General features: G+C 46.7%; 8 protein-coding genes and 1 non-coding gene; 5 read left to right on the top strand and 4 right to left on the bottom strand.

Annotated features, from left to right (window-relative positions):
• Nucleotides 1–210, bottom strand: part of CNAG_02341 (cyclin binding protein) — a 4,253-nt gene extending 4,043 nt beyond the window's left edge. Inside the window, exon 1 of the mRNA XM_012194700.1 lies at nucleotides 1–210. This exon is cut by the window's left edge and continues 181 nt beyond it. Coding sequence (XP_012050090.1) covers nucleotides 1–45 — 45 coding nt within the window. The 5' untranslated portion in view covers nucleotides 46–210.
• Nucleotides 211–944: 734 nt separating this feature from the next.
• On the top strand, nucleotides 945–2,669 carry CNAG_02342 (hypothetical protein). XM_012194701.1 has 3 exons: nucleotides 945–1,744; nucleotides 1,802–2,295; nucleotides 2,346–2,669. Exons 1-3 carry the CDS (start codon nucleotides 1,147–1,149, stop codon nucleotides 2,535–2,537), a joined length of 1,284 nt encoding a protein of 427 aa, XP_012050091.1. The 5' UTR covers nucleotides 945–1,146; the 3' UTR covers nucleotides 2,538–2,669.
• A 130-nt stretch (nucleotides 2,670–2,799) lies between these two features.
• CNAG_02343 (hypothetical protein) lies at nucleotides 2,800–5,707 on the top strand. XM_012194363.1 has 11 exons: nucleotides 2,800–3,198; nucleotides 3,254–4,079; nucleotides 4,129–4,221; nucleotides 4,273–4,292; nucleotides 4,339–4,438; nucleotides 4,491–4,782; nucleotides 4,835–4,947; nucleotides 5,002–5,067; nucleotides 5,124–5,234; nucleotides 5,293–5,317; nucleotides 5,380–5,707. The coding sequence occupies exons 1-11, from the start codon at nucleotides 3,020–3,022 to the stop codon at nucleotides 5,577–5,579; spliced, it is 2,025 nt and encodes a 674-aa protein (XP_012049753.1). The 5' UTR covers nucleotides 2,800–3,019; the 3' UTR covers nucleotides 5,580–5,707.
• CNAG_02344 (uracil phosphoribosyltransferase) lies at nucleotides 5,349–7,166 on the bottom strand. XM_012194702.1 has 8 exons: nucleotides 6,715–7,166; nucleotides 6,603–6,657; nucleotides 6,453–6,546; nucleotides 6,315–6,393; nucleotides 6,186–6,241; nucleotides 5,979–6,124; nucleotides 5,861–5,929; nucleotides 5,349–5,798 (listed from the first exon to the last, which is right to left on the bottom strand). Exons 1-8 carry the CDS (start codon nucleotides 6,822–6,824, stop codon nucleotides 5,766–5,768), a joined length of 642 nt encoding a protein of 213 aa, XP_012050092.1. The 5' UTR covers nucleotides 6,825–7,166; the 3' UTR covers nucleotides 5,349–5,765.
• CNAG_12557 lies at nucleotides 5,989–6,533 on the top strand. Its single transcript, XR_001045830.1, has 2 exons — nucleotides 5,989–6,251; nucleotides 6,322–6,533. It is a non-coding gene; the product is annotated as a hypothetical RNA (non-coding RNA).
• Nucleotides 7,167–7,347: 181 nt separating the features above from the next.
• On the top strand, nucleotides 7,348–10,649 carry CNAG_02345 (polycomb protein EED). XM_012194703.1 has 11 exons: nucleotides 7,348–7,591; nucleotides 7,645–7,800; nucleotides 7,849–7,914; nucleotides 7,962–8,102; nucleotides 8,161–8,391; nucleotides 8,442–8,635; nucleotides 8,687–8,829; nucleotides 8,892–9,528; nucleotides 9,585–10,242; nucleotides 10,300–10,346; nucleotides 10,416–10,649. The coding sequence occupies exons 1-8, from the start codon at nucleotides 7,424–7,426 to the stop codon at nucleotides 9,503–9,505; spliced, it is 1,713 nt and encodes a 570-aa protein (XP_012050093.1). The 5' UTR covers nucleotides 7,348–7,423; the 3' UTR covers nucleotides 9,506–9,528; nucleotides 9,585–10,242; nucleotides 10,300–10,346; nucleotides 10,416–10,649.
• On the bottom strand, nucleotides 9,547–11,871 carry CNAG_02347 (hypothetical protein). XM_012194362.1 has 4 exons: nucleotides 11,588–11,871; nucleotides 11,452–11,513; nucleotides 10,633–11,279; nucleotides 9,547–10,584 (listed from the first exon to the last, which is right to left on the bottom strand). The coding sequence occupies exons 1-3, from the start codon at nucleotides 11,683–11,685 to the stop codon at nucleotides 11,071–11,073; spliced, it is 369 nt and encodes a 122-aa protein (XP_012049752.1). The 5' UTR covers nucleotides 11,686–11,871; the 3' UTR covers nucleotides 9,547–10,584; nucleotides 10,633–11,070.
• A 1,019-nt stretch (nucleotides 11,872–12,890) lies between these two features.
• Nucleotides 12,891–13,977, top strand: CNAG_02348 (hypothetical protein). XM_012194704.1 has 3 exons: nucleotides 12,891–13,468; nucleotides 13,531–13,631; nucleotides 13,696–13,977. The coding sequence occupies exons 1-3, from the start codon at nucleotides 13,102–13,104 to the stop codon at nucleotides 13,801–13,803; spliced, it is 576 nt and encodes a 191-aa protein (XP_012050094.1). The 5' UTR covers nucleotides 12,891–13,101; the 3' UTR covers nucleotides 13,804–13,977.
• CNAG_07987 (hypothetical protein) lies at nucleotides 13,827–14,743 on the bottom strand. XM_012194873.1 has 3 exons: nucleotides 14,464–14,743; nucleotides 14,034–14,343; nucleotides 13,827–13,980 (listed from the first exon to the last, which is right to left on the bottom strand). The coding sequence occupies exons 1-3, from the start codon at nucleotides 14,572–14,574 to the stop codon at nucleotides 13,970–13,972; spliced, it is 432 nt and encodes a 143-aa protein (XP_012050263.1). The 5' UTR covers nucleotides 14,575–14,743; the 3' UTR covers nucleotides 13,827–13,969.
• Nucleotides 14,744–14,890: the final 147 nt, after the last annotated feature.

Below are 14,890 nucleotides of genomic sequence, written 5' to 3'. Positions count from 1 at the left end.
TGGCTCGGTAAGGCGGATCTGGAGTGGCTGGTTGGATTTGACCATGGTGTGGGTGTGGTTGTCGTGGTAGCTGTCGTGGAAGGATGTGTGGTGTGGCCGAGTCAGAGGGAGAGCATAGCTGGTGCGATGCGATGGGCGAGATGCAGAAAGGAGCTTTGGGTGATAAGCTGAGGTTTCTGCGTGGAAATGAATTATAATGATGACCTCCTGTGATGATTGCCGCGGGTGTCCCGACTCTCCCGGATTTACTGCACTTATTAACGCGGAGCTCTGATCTTCCCCTTTCTAAACTCCATTACAAAATACATTTCCTTTTTCTAATCAGCGAGTACATAGCATATAGGTAATCAAATAAGCCTAAAACAGAAACGATATTCGCAGCCAACCACATGCCGCACACATACGTACTGGGCCTGCAAAAGTCCCCCATACACCCAGCCTTCTGAGTTATATCGTCTTGTACCTTGCAGACACCTGATTATTAAATGAGAATGTCGTTTCAGTACCGACACCCATTATTTACAGTTGCCTTATCCAATAAACATTCAGTCAACAATAGAAGGCCATAAAATAGCGGAGATGCGGTAAAGAAAAAGAGTATCGGATGTGCTTACTTCAGGACGGAAACGACGTAAAACAGCAGTCAATAATCAACAAATATCTAAAGACCAATGGTGCGAATCACTTGAAAGATATGACATCGCTTTGATCGGCAAGGCATCGTTTCGTTGTAAGGACAAAGCGGTGAGGGAACATGCTATAAGCAGCGAGTGTTAATACGCTGGCGTTGATGGTCCTTAAGTTCGCGGCGAACCATGGTGTGTTCGCGGTGCTAGATACCTGCGTGGCCGGGTGCTAGAGGCTGTACCGCAGCAACATCATCACGGCTATTCGTAGTTGTACTTCGTAGAAATTTCATTTGTAGCAGGACTGTAGTTAGTCGGTGCACATCGTATAGAGTGGGTCTGCATTCGTTCGTCAGGCCATTGAACTTAGTTGTTACCACTGATCGCCTTTTGATCTGCTTCCGTAGTTATTTTGCTTTCGTTGACTTTCTCGTCCGATTTCCTTTGTTTGACGACTCGCTTATACATTGATCTGTCCAAGAAATAACAAGCCAGTGCCAAATAATCCAGGAAACTGGCCATGACGATTTCCCCCCTGCCATTCTTCATACTGGGTGGGATTGTCATCGCTTCAGCAGCTCAAACAGAATTCGCGCACTACGTCGCGGCCGAGCTGCATTACGATCAGCCATATTTCTCCTTCTATCTCACCCACTCGACTTTCTCGTTCATCTTCCCGATACATCTTTTATATCTTTCTCTCACCGGATCGGTCCCTGTAGTCGCGTATCTCTCATCCATACGCCATGTTCTTACCGAGCAACTGGGACTCGCTAGCCCAACCACATCAGCCGACTACACAGCTTCTTGGTCCACGATCTTTCCCAGGTGGTGCCGCAAAGTGATACTTCTTACTATTTTGGTCACTGTACCTGCAATATCATGGTTTATTGCCATGCAATATTCGACGCCAGTAGACATTACCAGCATCTATGCGACAAGTAGTTTTGCGGCTTATGGATTCAGTTTGCTCCTACTCAAAGAGCCTTTAAACAAAGTGACAGTGTGGAGTATCATTCTAGCATTTATGGGAGTTATAATCATCAGCATAGACGGAATGGATGAGGGTGGGGAGGAGGCGGGAAAGAGGGCTCTTGGAGATAGCATAATGTTGTTCGGTAAGTCCATCCGATGACCGCTAGCCCAACTCTTCTAATTTCAGATATATTCTATAGGTGCTCTTGCCCTTGGACTCTATGAAGTAATCTACAAATTGGCACTTCCGGAAGGCCATGGAGGAGTTTCGCCAACACCATCAGATGATGATTATTCCCCGCTACCCTCATTTAATGCTGCCCAAGTTGCCTCTTCACCGAGCGCCTTCTACCACCGTCATCATCGTGCATCATCCACACCCGATATTCCTCTGGAATCATCTTCCCCCGTAGTGGAAGAATCGCCTCTTCGCCGACATACATCTATCTCTCAACTTATCATACCGGAGTCCGGATCAACCCGACGAATACACGACCAAGAACCTCCTGTACCCTTGCCTCCAGCACTGCATGCGAACTTTCTCACAAGCTGCATCGGTATAGCAACATTGCTTTTGCTTTGGCCCCCTATCATATGGCTGGACTGGATGGGATATGAAGTATTCAAATGGCCTGGATCAGACGGAAAAATCTGGTTAGGCCTGGAAGTGGTAGCTTGGGGAGGCTCGATATATGTGAGTGTTGATATATGCGCACCCGGATGCCTTTACTAATCATTTATTAGAACGCAGGTCTTATGGCCCTAATCGGCATATGGGGTCCTACAACCTCCTCAGTCGCAAATCTGCTGGCTATAGGCCTCGTTGCCATAGTCGACGCGTTGTGGATAGGTTCACTCCCTGACCTGCAGACATTTATCGGCGTGGGGATGATTTGCGCTGGCTTTGGTGTCCTGTTATGGCAAGGTGAAGGATAGACTGTACATGCTTTTCGTCTTGAGATAGTCTTCTTGTGTCTAGATTGCCTGTATGCTGTGTTTCTAAATTCAAATGTGTAGCATCAAACAATACTTATGTCATTACTGTCATCATGAGATTCACATCATCTGAAAAATAAAGCACGTCGATGACGAAGAGCAACAACAGTGCTCGAGTTCCTTTGTCTTCGTGTTTCGCCCGGACCTCGGTGCTCTTAGTCAGCAGATAGCTACATGCTACCGCCATTGCCCAGGTATTTATGTTCAGTCTGCCTGGCCTAGGAGGCTGATCTTCCACCATCATTAATAACTTCTGCAGGCTGAGGCTGTCTGCAGAAGCCAAATCACATATCTAATCTCAGGCACGAGCCGGCGGTCGTGGGGTTTTTCAGCCGAACGCGTGGACCTTCGTTCTTTTTATTCTTTTCTCATCGCAACTTATCCCTTCTCCAGTAGCTACGGACATCGATCTTTACTCAGGCATGTCCGTTGCAGATACAGACGAGGTCGATAACGACCTTCTTCTCTTCGATCTTCCTCAGCTTACGCCCCTGCCGGACGAGAAATATCCCCGATATCTCGAACCGCGCAAGCCTAACAGAGGATACTATATTGCAATGGGTTTGGTCCTTACGGTTTGGATGATAACCCCAATGTCTTGGTGAGATTGACATTCGAGAATCGGATACAGCCAAACTGACGAATGACAAACTTAGCGCATATCTCTTATGGTTCATCTTGTTGTCTCCGTATCCTCACGGCCTTACAGCCACCCTCTTCGCTGCCTATGCTCTCACAGAAGCTCTCTTTGCAATTTACCTCTCCTATCTAAATTCTTTCGTCCAACGACCTTCTCCCCCTTCTAATGTCTCTGACGAATTCCGCACAGCACTCATACAACGAGTCTTCCACTCTGGTTTGAAATATCCCACTCCTCCCAAAGGGGTCTTTGCCCACAATGACGTGGATCCTGCAGGGATAGACGCCGCGGCCGAGAGAGCTGAAAAAGACTACCAAAAGGGATTTATTAGTGTTGCCGAGCTGTATCACATTCGGGATCGAGAGTATGAAGAGTCAGTTGGTCTTCGAGAGAGGAAAAGAACAGGGAAAATGACTCACGCCGAAAGGGCAGTGATCGACGCGTTTGTCGAGGAAGAAGAGGGTGATCGCGAGAGGATGTTGAGGGATCAAATTGAGGGGAAATTGAAACCTATGGAAGAGGAATGGGTCTATGAGGGCATTATTCAAAACGGAGAGATCGTCAAGCTACACAAATGGGATCGTCGAGCGATCGAATTCCGCGAGAGAATGAGGACTTGGTTCAATCATGCCCCTTGGGAATCGATCAAAAAGGTGAACGTTCAAATTTGGCTTGCTTGGTCTTGTTATGGATCGCCACTGGAGGATGTAAGGGCGAACAAGGAACAATCGGCTTTCATTGACTTGGCAACCAAATTGCTTGAGGCAAGAACTGGCGTGGACTTTGAAGAAGGGTTTACATCCAAGGTTGAGGTTATGAGGTTAACCTTGGATCCAGTTAATGTAAGAGCAATCATTGGGAATAAAAGTCACATTTTGATTGTATATCTAGGCTAGAAGTAGGCCGCTCATTTTATACGCCTTTTCGAACCTCGTGAACCTTTGGCTTCGAGAGGTAGTATACCCTTATCAAGGAATGGGGCTCGTAAGTTTTGTTCTTTTCAGAATGTGGACCTTTTGACTAAACAGTGCGTAGTATCGTGAAGGAGATATTGAGTAAGTAATGTGTATCTGCAAAAATCTCGTAACTCATTCCTTGCAGATACCTCATTCGCATACCCAAAAACTGGACCCCGGAAAAAGGCCGCAAAATTCCTAATGCCATGCCCGTAGTTTACCTTCATGGATTAGGTTTTGGGCTGGTGTGTCATGATTATCTGCTTGGTTGCGTCAGTTAACTGATGTCCCTGTCAGCTTCAATCCCATCTTCTCATCAAACACCTCATTCAATCGCTTCCTACTCATCCTCTCCTTATACCTCTGTCGCCCCATACATCCCAAGCACTTTTTCATCACCGACACCTCCGACCATGGACTAGGCCGGAATTGGTCACTGCCATGAAAAATATATGCCGTCAATGGGGATTCTGGAATGGAAGCGATGACGAGAGTAAAGCACAAGGTGAGGAAGGAGATGATAGGGAGAAGGTCATCGGCGGTGTGTCCATGTTGAGTCATTCGAATGGGAGTGTCGGGCATGCTTGGAGTGAGTATTTGATAATTAGTCATTTGACTTTTGTCGTTAACCCAGGGACCAGTATTAAAAGATTGTCCAAGTTTAATAAGAAGAAGTACATTCGTTGACCCGGTAGTATTTTGTCTTTGGGAGGGCGATGTGTGTCATTCTTTCTGCTATAGAAAGCCGTCAACTGTGAGTTATTCGCTTTATCCGTTTTGCGAAGACGGCTTAATTATTATGTGGCAGGCTTTGGAACTCTTGTTGTATTACTTTATCGCCGCCGAGGTAGGAATCGCCAATTACATTCAGCGCGTGAGTTGTATGATTTTCAATTACGGTTGCGATTATTATGTTTGACTCTACATCAGAACTTTGACTGGACGGAAAACACGCTCTTCATCGAGGAGATTCCCGACGCTGCTGATCCAAAGAAAACCGCATTCTTCCTCGGTGGGCAAGATATCATTATCGATGCTGCTGTGAGTACAATTTCAATGCGACCGTTGTTAGTTCTATAGTTCTAATGAACTTCAATAGAGGGTCAGAAAGTATCTTGAGCGCCGTGAGTATTTCTCGTACTCTTATTAACATTTCTTTGGCTCATAAATGCATCTGACTAAACAGACGGTGTAACATCTGGTCTTCACTGGGACGCTGCAGCAGGCCATGGTGATGGCCTTGCTGGTGCGGCAAGAGACCGAGTAGTCATGTTTGTTGGTACCGGTACAACCAACTGGAAAAACTGGCTAGGTACTGGACGACGACGGCATTCACTTGGTATGAAGGATCTTAGAGAGAGAGGCGGCATTAGAAGGGATGAATAAAATTAGACAGGCGTATAGAAGTGTATCTCCTTTTTAGAGTTGTGTCGAGTACAGTTTCCGCAGATAGATGTGATATGATGAATGCTTATGACTCTTTGCATGGTGGTATGGAAACAACTTGATTTCGGGCTACCCTTGGCCTTGTACAAATGATCGCGATAAGAATTATTTCTTGATAGGCAATTCCTAATGAGCAAAAGTGTTGAACAGTTTGTCGCCCTACGAATTTCAAAAATAAGCAAACATATCAACTAAAGCAAAAAAGGGCAGTCACTACTTACGGCATCACCGAGTCCGGGAGAGATGTAGCCTTTGTCGGTAAGCTCGTCATCGATAGCGGCGATATAAATCTATCCTTACGTCAACCTTTTGTTTCTGCTTACACGGTGCAACACTGACCTCTACATTGGGGAATTCATCTTGCACATTCTTTACTCCCAATTTTGAGCCGAGGACTGAAACGATCTTGATCTGCGATTGGTCCAGACCCCACTCGGTGAGCATGTTCAAGGCAGCAATGGCAGTCCCTCCAGTGGCAATCAAGGCTGTGCCGCATACGAGTAAGTCTTCGTACACCAATAATCTGCCATAGTAAAAGAAACATACGGTCAAGGAGGAATACGAGGTCGGCCGTGACCTGAGAGGGGAGCTTTGAATAGTATCTGGTCATAGGTTGGTCAGCGATTCATCAACAGAAAGCCAGGATGGGGTATTAAAACGTGATCGACTACCTACTCGATAGCTTGCAATGACACTTTATCTCGGAAGAGGCCAAGATGGAGCACAGTGGCTTCCGGGAAGCTCTCAAGCGCAGCTGCAGCACATGGGATGAGGACTCCGTATAGTTTTTTGCCTGACTGTGATGAGACGTACCATCGGTTAGTCCAATACCGGCTCGCAAGATGGGAGAGAGGCCAATGCGCAAGGGGATGGTTTGGCCTGTGAAGGGAGCGATAGGGGATCGAAGCTGCAGGATATCAGTTCCCATTTCAGTGCACATGTTCCGTATTAATTATAGCGTACATCAGGTACATCTCTTAAGGGAAGGTCACGAGCCGCTTCGTAAATGAGCATTGATCTATCACACAAAATTGTCAGTCTACCTGAATAACACGGTTCATCACAGTAGACGTACCCAATAATCCTGATTCCCTCACGAAAGTCTTTGGGAGGAAGGTCATGAAGCCTTAGCTGGGTAAGCTTTGAGAGGATCAGAGGGTGATTGGAGATATTGATCTTGGACATGGTGACTCTGCTCGGGCGAGGTAAAGGGTGATGCCGATAATGATCCAAGGTTCGAATACGCTTGTAGTTGGGGGAAGAGAATAACGCAGTTGTAGAAGCAAATGGACTATATAGGAGGTGGCGAACGTGATTCGTATGAATGGAGAAGTAATATCTGAGCGTATCTTATACGAGTGCGATGTTATCGGAGCACGTTCGTTGAAGCTGATGTAGTCGTCGAGTCGAAGGGTGAAAGGAGCCGGGCGGTGTGGGAGAGTGGCAGAAGGAATGGATGGAGGGGGGAGCTTACTGGAGTAGGGGGGAACACACACGGGACAGCCTGAGAGATGAGCCACTCAGCAGGAGATGCATATCCTTATCGGACAATCCTCTTCGGTTCCCGTCGGCCCAGGTCACCCTCCCATAGCCATCAGCCATCGCTCATCTCCGTATTACATAATAGTGGCAGCGGCACCAAATAAGTAGCAAAACAGCCGCGTCCGCTGCGTCCTCCACTTTGCAGACTTCCTCATAAACATAAAGTCTTTGACTCTGAGTCTTCCGTCTGATGCCCAAGACCGGAATCTCCCTGGCATTCCTCTATACCTCTGACACCCTCAATGCCCACAAGATCAGAATCCGCTCGGAGTACAATAGGTTTTGACTCAGAAGCTACACATTCTCCTCCCTCGTCCGCCGAACAGGAATCCAGATGGTACAGAAGGGATGCCGGCAACTCAAAACAGCGCTGGACCTCGCACCCTTATGTCATACATTCTATAATACACGTACGTTGATTTATCTCAAACATGGGCAAGCGAGACGCTCAACCTATATACAGCAAGGCGATTCACTTACCAATGACCTGGATCGATACGACGACGTCAAGTTTTGGCCGTTCGTAGGAGCTTTAAGACCATGGAAAAGGCCTGACGGCTTAGACCAGTGGAAATGGGACGATTTTGAGGACACCGTGGCGCTCTGCGGGCTTAACAAGGTAAACTAGATATTCATTTGTTTCCATTCCTCACTGACTGTCTACTAGTTAATGATAGGCAAGTGCGAGGCTAACCAACCCTGGAGAGTAGTATTGGACATGAGTTTTGAAGATGTAATCATATTTCGACAATTCATGACGAACTAGCTAACAGTTGACAGGATACTCTCTACACGCTTGCTTGGACCTATCATCCCTTCACCTGTCATCCACTTATTGCCGTCGCAGGTGCGAATGCCTTGATCTACATCATAGACATAATCACAAAACGATGTATCAGGACTCTGAAAGGCCATGGAGATGTGAGTTCCGCCCAACGCAGCTCCTAGCTTCTGGTCTAATCTAAGATGATAATATCAGGAAATCCTTTGCCTCGCTTTCGCCCCTCTGAACCCACATATTTTGGCCTCGACATCGAGTGATCGATCGACAAGAATATGGAATATTCTGGGCTCGGATGCGCCATCGCCACCTCCTGGTGATCTTCCTACTGAAAATTATCCAATGGCAGATGCCGATGAAGGTAATGTTATTGTCGCTGTACTAGCAGGCGAAGGGAAAGGAGGACATCGTGCCTATGTGGTCTCATGTGTAAATACAGTCTTTACATCCATAGACGACAAGTTCTGATACTTTCACAGGCTTTTCACCCCACGAAGAGGGCCATCGCTACCTGCGGTATGGATTATACAGCCAAAATTTGGCCTCTACCACCTTTCCCTGATCCGTCACCAGTTCCGATCCCGACCCCTCTTGGCTATCGACCGATAATTATGTACTTTCCCCTCTTTTCCACAAGTCGCCTTCATTACGGCTTTCTGGACTGGATCGAATGGTAAGTGATGGACTTGGTCAAATTCGACTGTTACTAAGGCATTTTATCAAGGATAACGGATGACATTCTTATCATACGTGGTGATAAGGTGATGGTGACATGGCAATGGCTAAGCTACTCCCGATACTTCAGAGAAGACGAGTACGCACCTCTGAGCATGGAACCGGCTTCTTACAGTGATTATTCTGACTCTGGTATGCTTGCCTTTCTTTTCTTTTTTTTAACACCTTTTACTTTACACTGACATTCCCTATAGGATCATTTATGGTTGTTAGCCGTGTCAACACGTTGACCGATATGTGGTTCCGTCATCCGCATCTCCATCGTGGTTTTCACCCTACCCCTGCAGATTTGGCTCGCTTTCCGAACAGTCGTAATATGGTCACTGACCCACTCCTCGCTTGCCCGCATCAGATGGACCCCAGGGAGATGAGAAAACACTGGTATCCCGAGGTTCGTTTGTATAACTTCTTGATGGCAAGAGACGGAAGACCCCCTCGACCAATAACAGAGTTACGTCCCTCCAAGCCCGAGATCTATAACGTTTCTGTAGATCTTGAGGAAGAAAACAGCGAAGGGTCAAAAATTCGCAAAAAAACTTCGACCGGACAGGTGATCAAGCGCAAATACATCACTTCTCCTGACGAGAAAAACGAGGCCAGGTCAGCGGCCGGCTCGGCTCATAATTCTTTGCTTGTTCCTTGGAGGCTGAGACCTACGACTTCTCCTTGGCCAAAGAACCGGGAGCCTTGGTTGAAATCCCAATACCGCACAGGGATCTGCAATGTGACAATAAGTCCGAGGGGGGCCAGATGGATTGTCGGTGTGGGGGAGGGTATGTCCATATTTATATGGAGGATGAAAGATTAATATACTTTAACTGCTATTTTACAGTACGTTTTCTTGTCCATCAAACTGTCTATTATACTGATACATGGGCTACATAAAGTTATTGTTCGTCAAAGATTTTCTTTTTAAAATCAAAGAGTGTGTTATCCTTTTGTCACCTCATCTATCATCCGCATTGTGGGCCTTCATTATGCCATCAGCCATTTCTTCTTCACGCCCGTTGCATCTTCGATATCTTTTCTATGCGTCATGCTCTGTACTGTACCTTCCCCGGTAACGCCAGCTATCACAGGGGTCGGCGTTCCAGGCTGGCTGTTTGCGGGGCTCACATTGGGACTCGGGCTCTTGGGACCCTTGACAAAAGGAGTTGGCGGTCGACGTTTATTAGGGAATGCTTGGGGAGGAAGAACATCATCGATTGCAGAGACCGAAAAGCTCACAGACTTGCGCTTGTGTCCGAATCGCTTTGTTAGACTACCGAACGATGAGCGTCTAGGACGGAAGTAGGTTTCCGGTGCGTCTTGAGTTAAGGTAATACTGGGAACCGTAAAAGGCATATCAACCCCAGGTACGGTCAAGTGGGAGCTTGAGGCGCTAGCAGGTGTCATTGGCGAAAGGGGGCTAGCTGGCGGAGAAATCAAAAGATCATCAGGTGGGGTGATGTTGAGCTGAGGCGTCCGAGAGATGGAAGGGATTAGGAGTAGGGTGAGAATAAGGAACAAGGTATCGATAAAGATTGACCAAGGGTCCATGATGATGTAAGTCAGCTTCGAAGTAGTGCTTGCTATGGGGATCGCTCGCTGAAGTCAAACAAGACTGTTATTCTTGCAGATTGAGAAATATCTTGATAGGACAGATAAGTGTCAGTTGCTGTAAGGGGTGTTATACGAGAAAATATTTGCTTATCGCCAAATGTCCTTTTCTTCTATAGACCGCGACGATAGAGACCACTGAGTCACCTAAAAGGGGAGCAAGAAGGCAATGAAAGGATTACCAATAATGGCGTGCAAAGGGCAGTAAGGAGGGACCCTTGCAAAGGATCGATGTGTATAACAAGTCAGAGTCGGGTTTACGATGAGTTACGGCTTCAGTGGTTGTAACTATAGCCAATTAGAGTGTGCAGTCTTAACCTAACCATCATGACATACATTTTGAACAAACGACAGATCGGCCTTGCCTATAATTTTGGTTGTTGAGGATCCTTTCTTTTACTTGTCCTTCACACTTGTCGCAGTCCGAGTACTGATACCTGTAAAAGTCAAACGTTGTTGGGTGCGTAACTGTAGCTGCTAAAAATCATGCGACAACTACGTACGGCTAAATGGCAGGCGGTTAACCAAGGTCACCGATGGGGATGAGCCAAGACAGAAAGTGTGGGCATGCGCAATCGAGTGGGTACCCATGTCGATGACCTCTATTAACTCTATTATAGAATTCATGGATAAGCGGGGATTACTAATATACTAATTGGTGGTATTATGATTCTCCGGAGGCTTCCGACTGTTGTATGCTACAATATACTGCCTTGGCCGTCGATCGCTATGCTTTGTGGTGTTATTTGACGTTGTTCCCTCGCTTTCCTCTTTTTATGCGAGAATCGGATCTCCTTTTCCATTCATGTTGATAGTAGTCCAACCGTGAAGAATGTTCCTTCCTACCTCCACCGTGAAGTGTGCAGTTTTTTCGTCTCCATGGATATAATAACCTAGTCGCTTAGAGGTGTGAATAATCTGACTGGGAAGATAGTTATAGACATAAACAAGCACTAGCAAGGCAATGATGGCAAAAATAGCGCCTGTAGACAACGTTAGTGAACGCACCAAAATGGACACCAATGCAATGAGAACCTGTATGGATTCAAGAGGGATGTGAATTATAAAAGGAGAAAATATGGGAGGGCGAAATTTGGGGCACGGGGTGCCGGGAATTGTTGTTCGTTTGACTGACAAGCGAAGCGAGCAACTTACAAATCACCATTTGTTCGCCAGGCCACATGACAGAAAGTGCAAAGATGCAGTCAAATTTGATCCTGCAATAGGGCGCGGATTAGAGATCACTACACAAATAACACTACCTTTTGAGGTGAAGCAAAAATGAACTCACTTCCATTCCCAAAGCTTTCGCTTAATGCCTGGAGGAGGTCTCGGAGGATAGAGAGGGCGATTTGAAGCGGCTCGGTGAGCTTGCATGTGTGTGATCATAGGAATTATAAACAGACTAAGGATGAGAGAGTGTGTAAGACGTCTGGATGTAGGGGTATGGAGGACTGGTTCTGGGGAAAGAGGTTTGACGTAGGCTGATGGTGATGGATATATATATATATATTTCGCCCATGATGCGAACAAGATCGACAAACGAAAGTGGAGGTCACAGTGCCTACGTCGGCGATTTTTTTTCAACTGTGCCTAAATCGATGCTAAATTGATGAATAAAAGGAACCACGTCAGCATCATAAGGTCCCGGTCCAGGCTGCCATTCCCTACTATTGTTATTTTCCGAGCTCTGTTTATATCCGCAACAGCCGCTGGCTGAATTCCGGATCTCGGCTTCCTCTTGCTCCTGTCGGCCGCCGGCTGGATCGTCATTATTGTCAAGTGCATTCATCACCAACTTTCGTCTCTCGTCTTCAGACATCGTCATGTTCTCTGTGCTTCATCAGATTCTCGCTGCTCACTGCACACTGCCCACTAATGCCTTGGCGAATTGGCCAGTCTGGCTCTCCAAAGGCGGTAGTTACGCATGCTGGTGAAAGTCTTCGTTGCTTTGTTGTAGTACTGCTGGTTGCAATTTGCCATAAAACGCTAAGCTGTTAAGCTTACAGCAGCTCTGTGGTCAGCAGGGTCAGTGGTTACGGTGGTCGTACAAAGAAAGAATGGCAAATCAGCCGAATGATAGTCATAGAACCCGTTATGTCGTCGGGCCCCCGCTCTCCATATACTTTTTCTTCTGATGTAAGATATTACACACATACAGTAACATAACGGCAAGAGCATCATCCATCATGGACCATGGACTGCACTGGCAGCGAAGAGAGCACAAGTACTTAAATGGATACTAGACCATCTCTTGGCCCACAAATGATCTGCAGATAGGCCGCATACTTTTGTTGTTTGTTGTTAAATCTGAGCGCAAAATTCCAGAAATCTCCTGTTATTCACAAGTAGCGGCACCCAACATGTAGCACATGTACTGCTGAATCATGGCTTGACAATTGACGATCTTCTGACCGGCGGCTTGACCAGTAGGATTGGAAGCTGAGGATTGAAGGGTTGAAAGGTTCGTTAGGGCCGACGAGTGCATAGGACATACGATGTAGTATATAATGGGCGGCTATTTGAGGTCAGGCGTGAATAAGTGCTTGTTGGTTTGTCCCAGAAATATTCAGATCCACGATATGAACAACCTTCACAAATCGCGCGAAGCAGAGATTGCGACGGAACTGGAATCCTCTTGGTGATCCGAACCGATGGAATCAGCGAATGGCACCGCTGAGATAAATATGATGACGATTTAACTTCATGAGCTCATAATTCCATAATTCTTTCCTTGCTCGCTCAGCCACTCTCTTCGTTCTGTTTGTCCGACCGATCAATTTCAGAATCATCATTCATAACACAATGGCATCTTTAAGTTACTCAGCGCACGCTTTCCGTACATACGTGCGACCCGCCACGCTTCCTGCTACTCGCGCAACCTCCAAGGTGTTCTCGTCACGTCGATACTTTCAGAATATTTTGGCGCCAACCGACCCCGATGCCAATTCTCCCACCCTGATCATCAGTAAACTTACACCCAGAGGATTCATCCTGTCCGACAATCTCATCATACCGGGAGGGGCAATCTTACATTCTGGTAAAGTCTTACTATGGGACGTTGATCCTCCAAAGCAACTTCAAGCGGGTGAGAAGGGCAGTTTAGAAAAAGTCTGGGAAGGATGGGAAAAGGAGAGATTTGGGGCACTGGAGATGCTTGTACCGAGACCGGGTCAGTCCCCAGCTGCTGGCGTACTATTTGACCAAGGAAAGCCTAGCTGATGAGCAATTTAGAGATACTTCTGCTGGGTACCGGACAACGGGCATGGCCGGCGCCGAAACGATTACGCGAATATATCAGTGGCTTGGGCATCCAGCTTGATGTGATGGATTCAGTGAGTTACAGTTGCTTCCGTTTCAATTTTTCTATATTGTCACTAGCTGATATTACGTCCTTAGCGAAATGCTGCGTCCACTTACAACCTGTTAGTGGAGGAGGGCCGACGCGTGGCTGCAGCGCTTTGTCCTTTGGGTCCCATTGACCCACGCACCGGTGGACCACGCTGATCAGCTGTTTGATGTGCTCTCTTTTGGTGAACAAATACAGTGCAATTGGTTAAGAGGTCAATGACGGAGAAGAACCACAAATACAGTCATTTATATGGTAAAGCATCATGTACAACAGAACACAAGTGCCGCTATATGTATTCCTATCCATGCATCATGCAGTTCTTCAGTCATACACTATTAGGGCGTGAAGATTAGCGAATTATTGTTAACAAAGCGGGAATGCGTACCATGTATCAACGCATAACTTCCGATCCAGAACAACAAAAAGCCCAGCAAGTTTTCTTGTCCCAAACCCATGAGCGCCCACCAACCCCTCCAAGCATATTTCCCGCTCTCTTTCACTCCGTTGTTTTTGTTTGCTAATTGTTTCTTCCTTTGTACTTGGGCGTCCGGCACATAGCGTCTGATGTCGAACCCACATTTCAATGATCCTATGGCGCCAGCGGTGGCTACAGAGGAAAGCAAGTACAAAAGGAAACCGGACGTATTTGTGAGACCCAAAATGCCAGCAATCAATCCCGAGAAACAGGCAGATAGCTGCCACAAGGCGAAAACAGGATATCAGCAAATGGCTCGGAGCTCTGATGGAGGAGCTCCACGCGTCTCTTTGAACGTGTGGGACTACTACAGTATAGCGGCCATCATGAAGAGACTCACAGTATTGATCGAAGAAAGTATTCTACTATTGTGCATCACTGATTGTGGGTAGAGAGGAGAGACTTCAGGTGAAAGCTGCGTAGCAAGTAATGGGGGGCCTCCGGGATTCATCTTGAGGAATGAATTATCAAGGAAGGATTTGACTGAGGAAGTGAAATGCTGATGATAGAGGAATTAGAGTAAGTTGTAGCTGACTCTTGGCCGAAATGCTAGACAAATGTAGAGGTTGACGACCACTATAGCCGAGAGCAGCCCAAGAAGTGTGACGGAAGCTGGCGAGCCAGTGGGCAAGTGGGCCACTGATTTCGGTTAATTAAGACTCAGCCTGTAATGCTTGTTAAGTTGAAAGTTAGTAAAAAAAAGTGTCCCCGTCATGACATATAGCCGAGCCGAAGTCCAGCCGAATTGAGCATCAGATGTAGTACCA

Source organism: Cryptococcus neoformans, chromosome 6, assembly GCF_000149245.1.
Source record: "Cryptococcus neoformans var. grubii H99 chromosome 6, complete sequence".
In the NCBI taxonomy this organism is placed as follows: Eukaryota; Fungi; Basidiomycota; class Tremellomycetes; order Tremellales; family Cryptococcaceae; genus Cryptococcus; species Cryptococcus neoformans.
Note: the sequence above shows the minus strand (reverse complement) of the source record. Positions and strands in the feature narration are given on the sequence as shown.

Bases quoted from the DNA above. Each gene is read 5' to 3' on its own strand.
- CNAG_02344 (XM_012194702.1), bottom strand. From the start codon at position 6,824: ATGTCCAAGATCAATATCTCCAATCACCCTCTGATCCTCTCAAAGCTT. The intron at 6,658-6,714 runs GTACGTCTACTG...TTTGTGTGATAG, and splicing joins GAGGGAATCAGGATTATTGG to ATCAATGCTCATTTACGAAG. The intron at 5,930-5,978 runs GTCAGTGTTGCA...ACGTAAGGATAG, and splicing joins ATGAATTCCCCAATGTAGAG to ATTTATATCGCCGCTATCGA.
- CNAG_02343 (XM_012194363.1), top strand. From the start codon at position 3,020: ATGTCCGTTGCAGATACAGACGAGGTCGATAACGACCTTCTTCTCTTC. The intron at 3,199-3,253 runs GTGAGATTGACA...TGACAAACTTAG, and splicing joins ATGATAACCCCAATGTCTTG to CGCATATCTCTTATGGTTCA. The intron at 4,222-4,272 runs GTAAGTTTTGTT...AACAGTGCGTAG, and splicing joins CTTATCAAGGAATGGGGCTC to TATCGTGAAGGAGATATTGA.
- CNAG_02345 (XM_012194703.1), top strand. From the start codon at position 7,424: ATGCCCACAAGATCAGAATCCGCTCGGAGTACAATAGGTTTTGACTCA. The intron at 7,915-7,961 runs GTAATCATATTT...AACAGTTGACAG, and splicing joins TGGACATGAGTTTTGAAGAT to GATACTCTCTACACGCTTGC. The intron at 8,392-8,441 runs GTAAATACAGTC...ATACTTTCACAG, and splicing joins GTGCCTATGTGGTCTCATGT to GCTTTTCACCCCACGAAGAG.
- CNAG_02347 (XM_012194362.1), bottom strand. From the start codon at position 11,685: ATGATCACACACATGCAAGCTCACCGAGCCGCTTCAAATCGCCCTCTC. The intron at 11,514-11,587 runs GTGAGTTCATTT...GCCCTATTGCAG, and splicing joins CGAAAGCTTTGGGAATGGAA to GATCAAATTTGACTGCATCT. The intron at 11,280-11,451 runs GTAAGTTGCTCG...CGTTGTCTACAG, and splicing joins TGGCGAACAAATGGTGATTT to GCGCTATTTTTGCCATCATT.
- CNAG_02342 (XM_012194701.1), top strand. From the start codon at position 1,147: ATGACGATTTCCCCCCTGCCATTCTTCATACTGGGTGGGATTGTCATC. The intron at 1,745-1,801 runs GTAAGTCCATCC...TATATTCTATAG, and splicing joins AGATAGCATAATGTTGTTCG to GTGCTCTTGCCCTTGGACTC. The intron at 2,296-2,345 runs GTGAGTGTTGAT...ATCATTTATTAG, and splicing joins CTTGGGGAGGCTCGATATAT to AACGCAGGTCTTATGGCCCT.
- CNAG_02348 (XM_012194704.1), top strand. From the start codon at position 13,102: ATGGCATCTTTAAGTTACTCAGCGCACGCTTTCCGTACATACGTGCGA. The intron at 13,469-13,530 runs GTCAGTCCCCAG...TGAGCAATTTAG, and splicing joins GATGCTTGTACCGAGACCGG to AGATACTTCTGCTGGGTACC. The intron at 13,632-13,695 runs GTGAGTTACAGT...TTACGTCCTTAG, and splicing joins AGCTTGATGTGATGGATTCA to CGAAATGCTGCGTCCACTTA.
- CNAG_07987 (XM_012194873.1), bottom strand. From the start codon at position 14,574: ATGAATCCCGGAGGCCCCCCATTACTTGCTACGCAGCTTTCACCTGAA. The intron at 14,344-14,463 runs GTGAGTCTCTTC...GCCTTGTGGCAG, and splicing joins TACTTTCTTCGATCAATACT to CTATCTGCCTGTTTCTCGGG.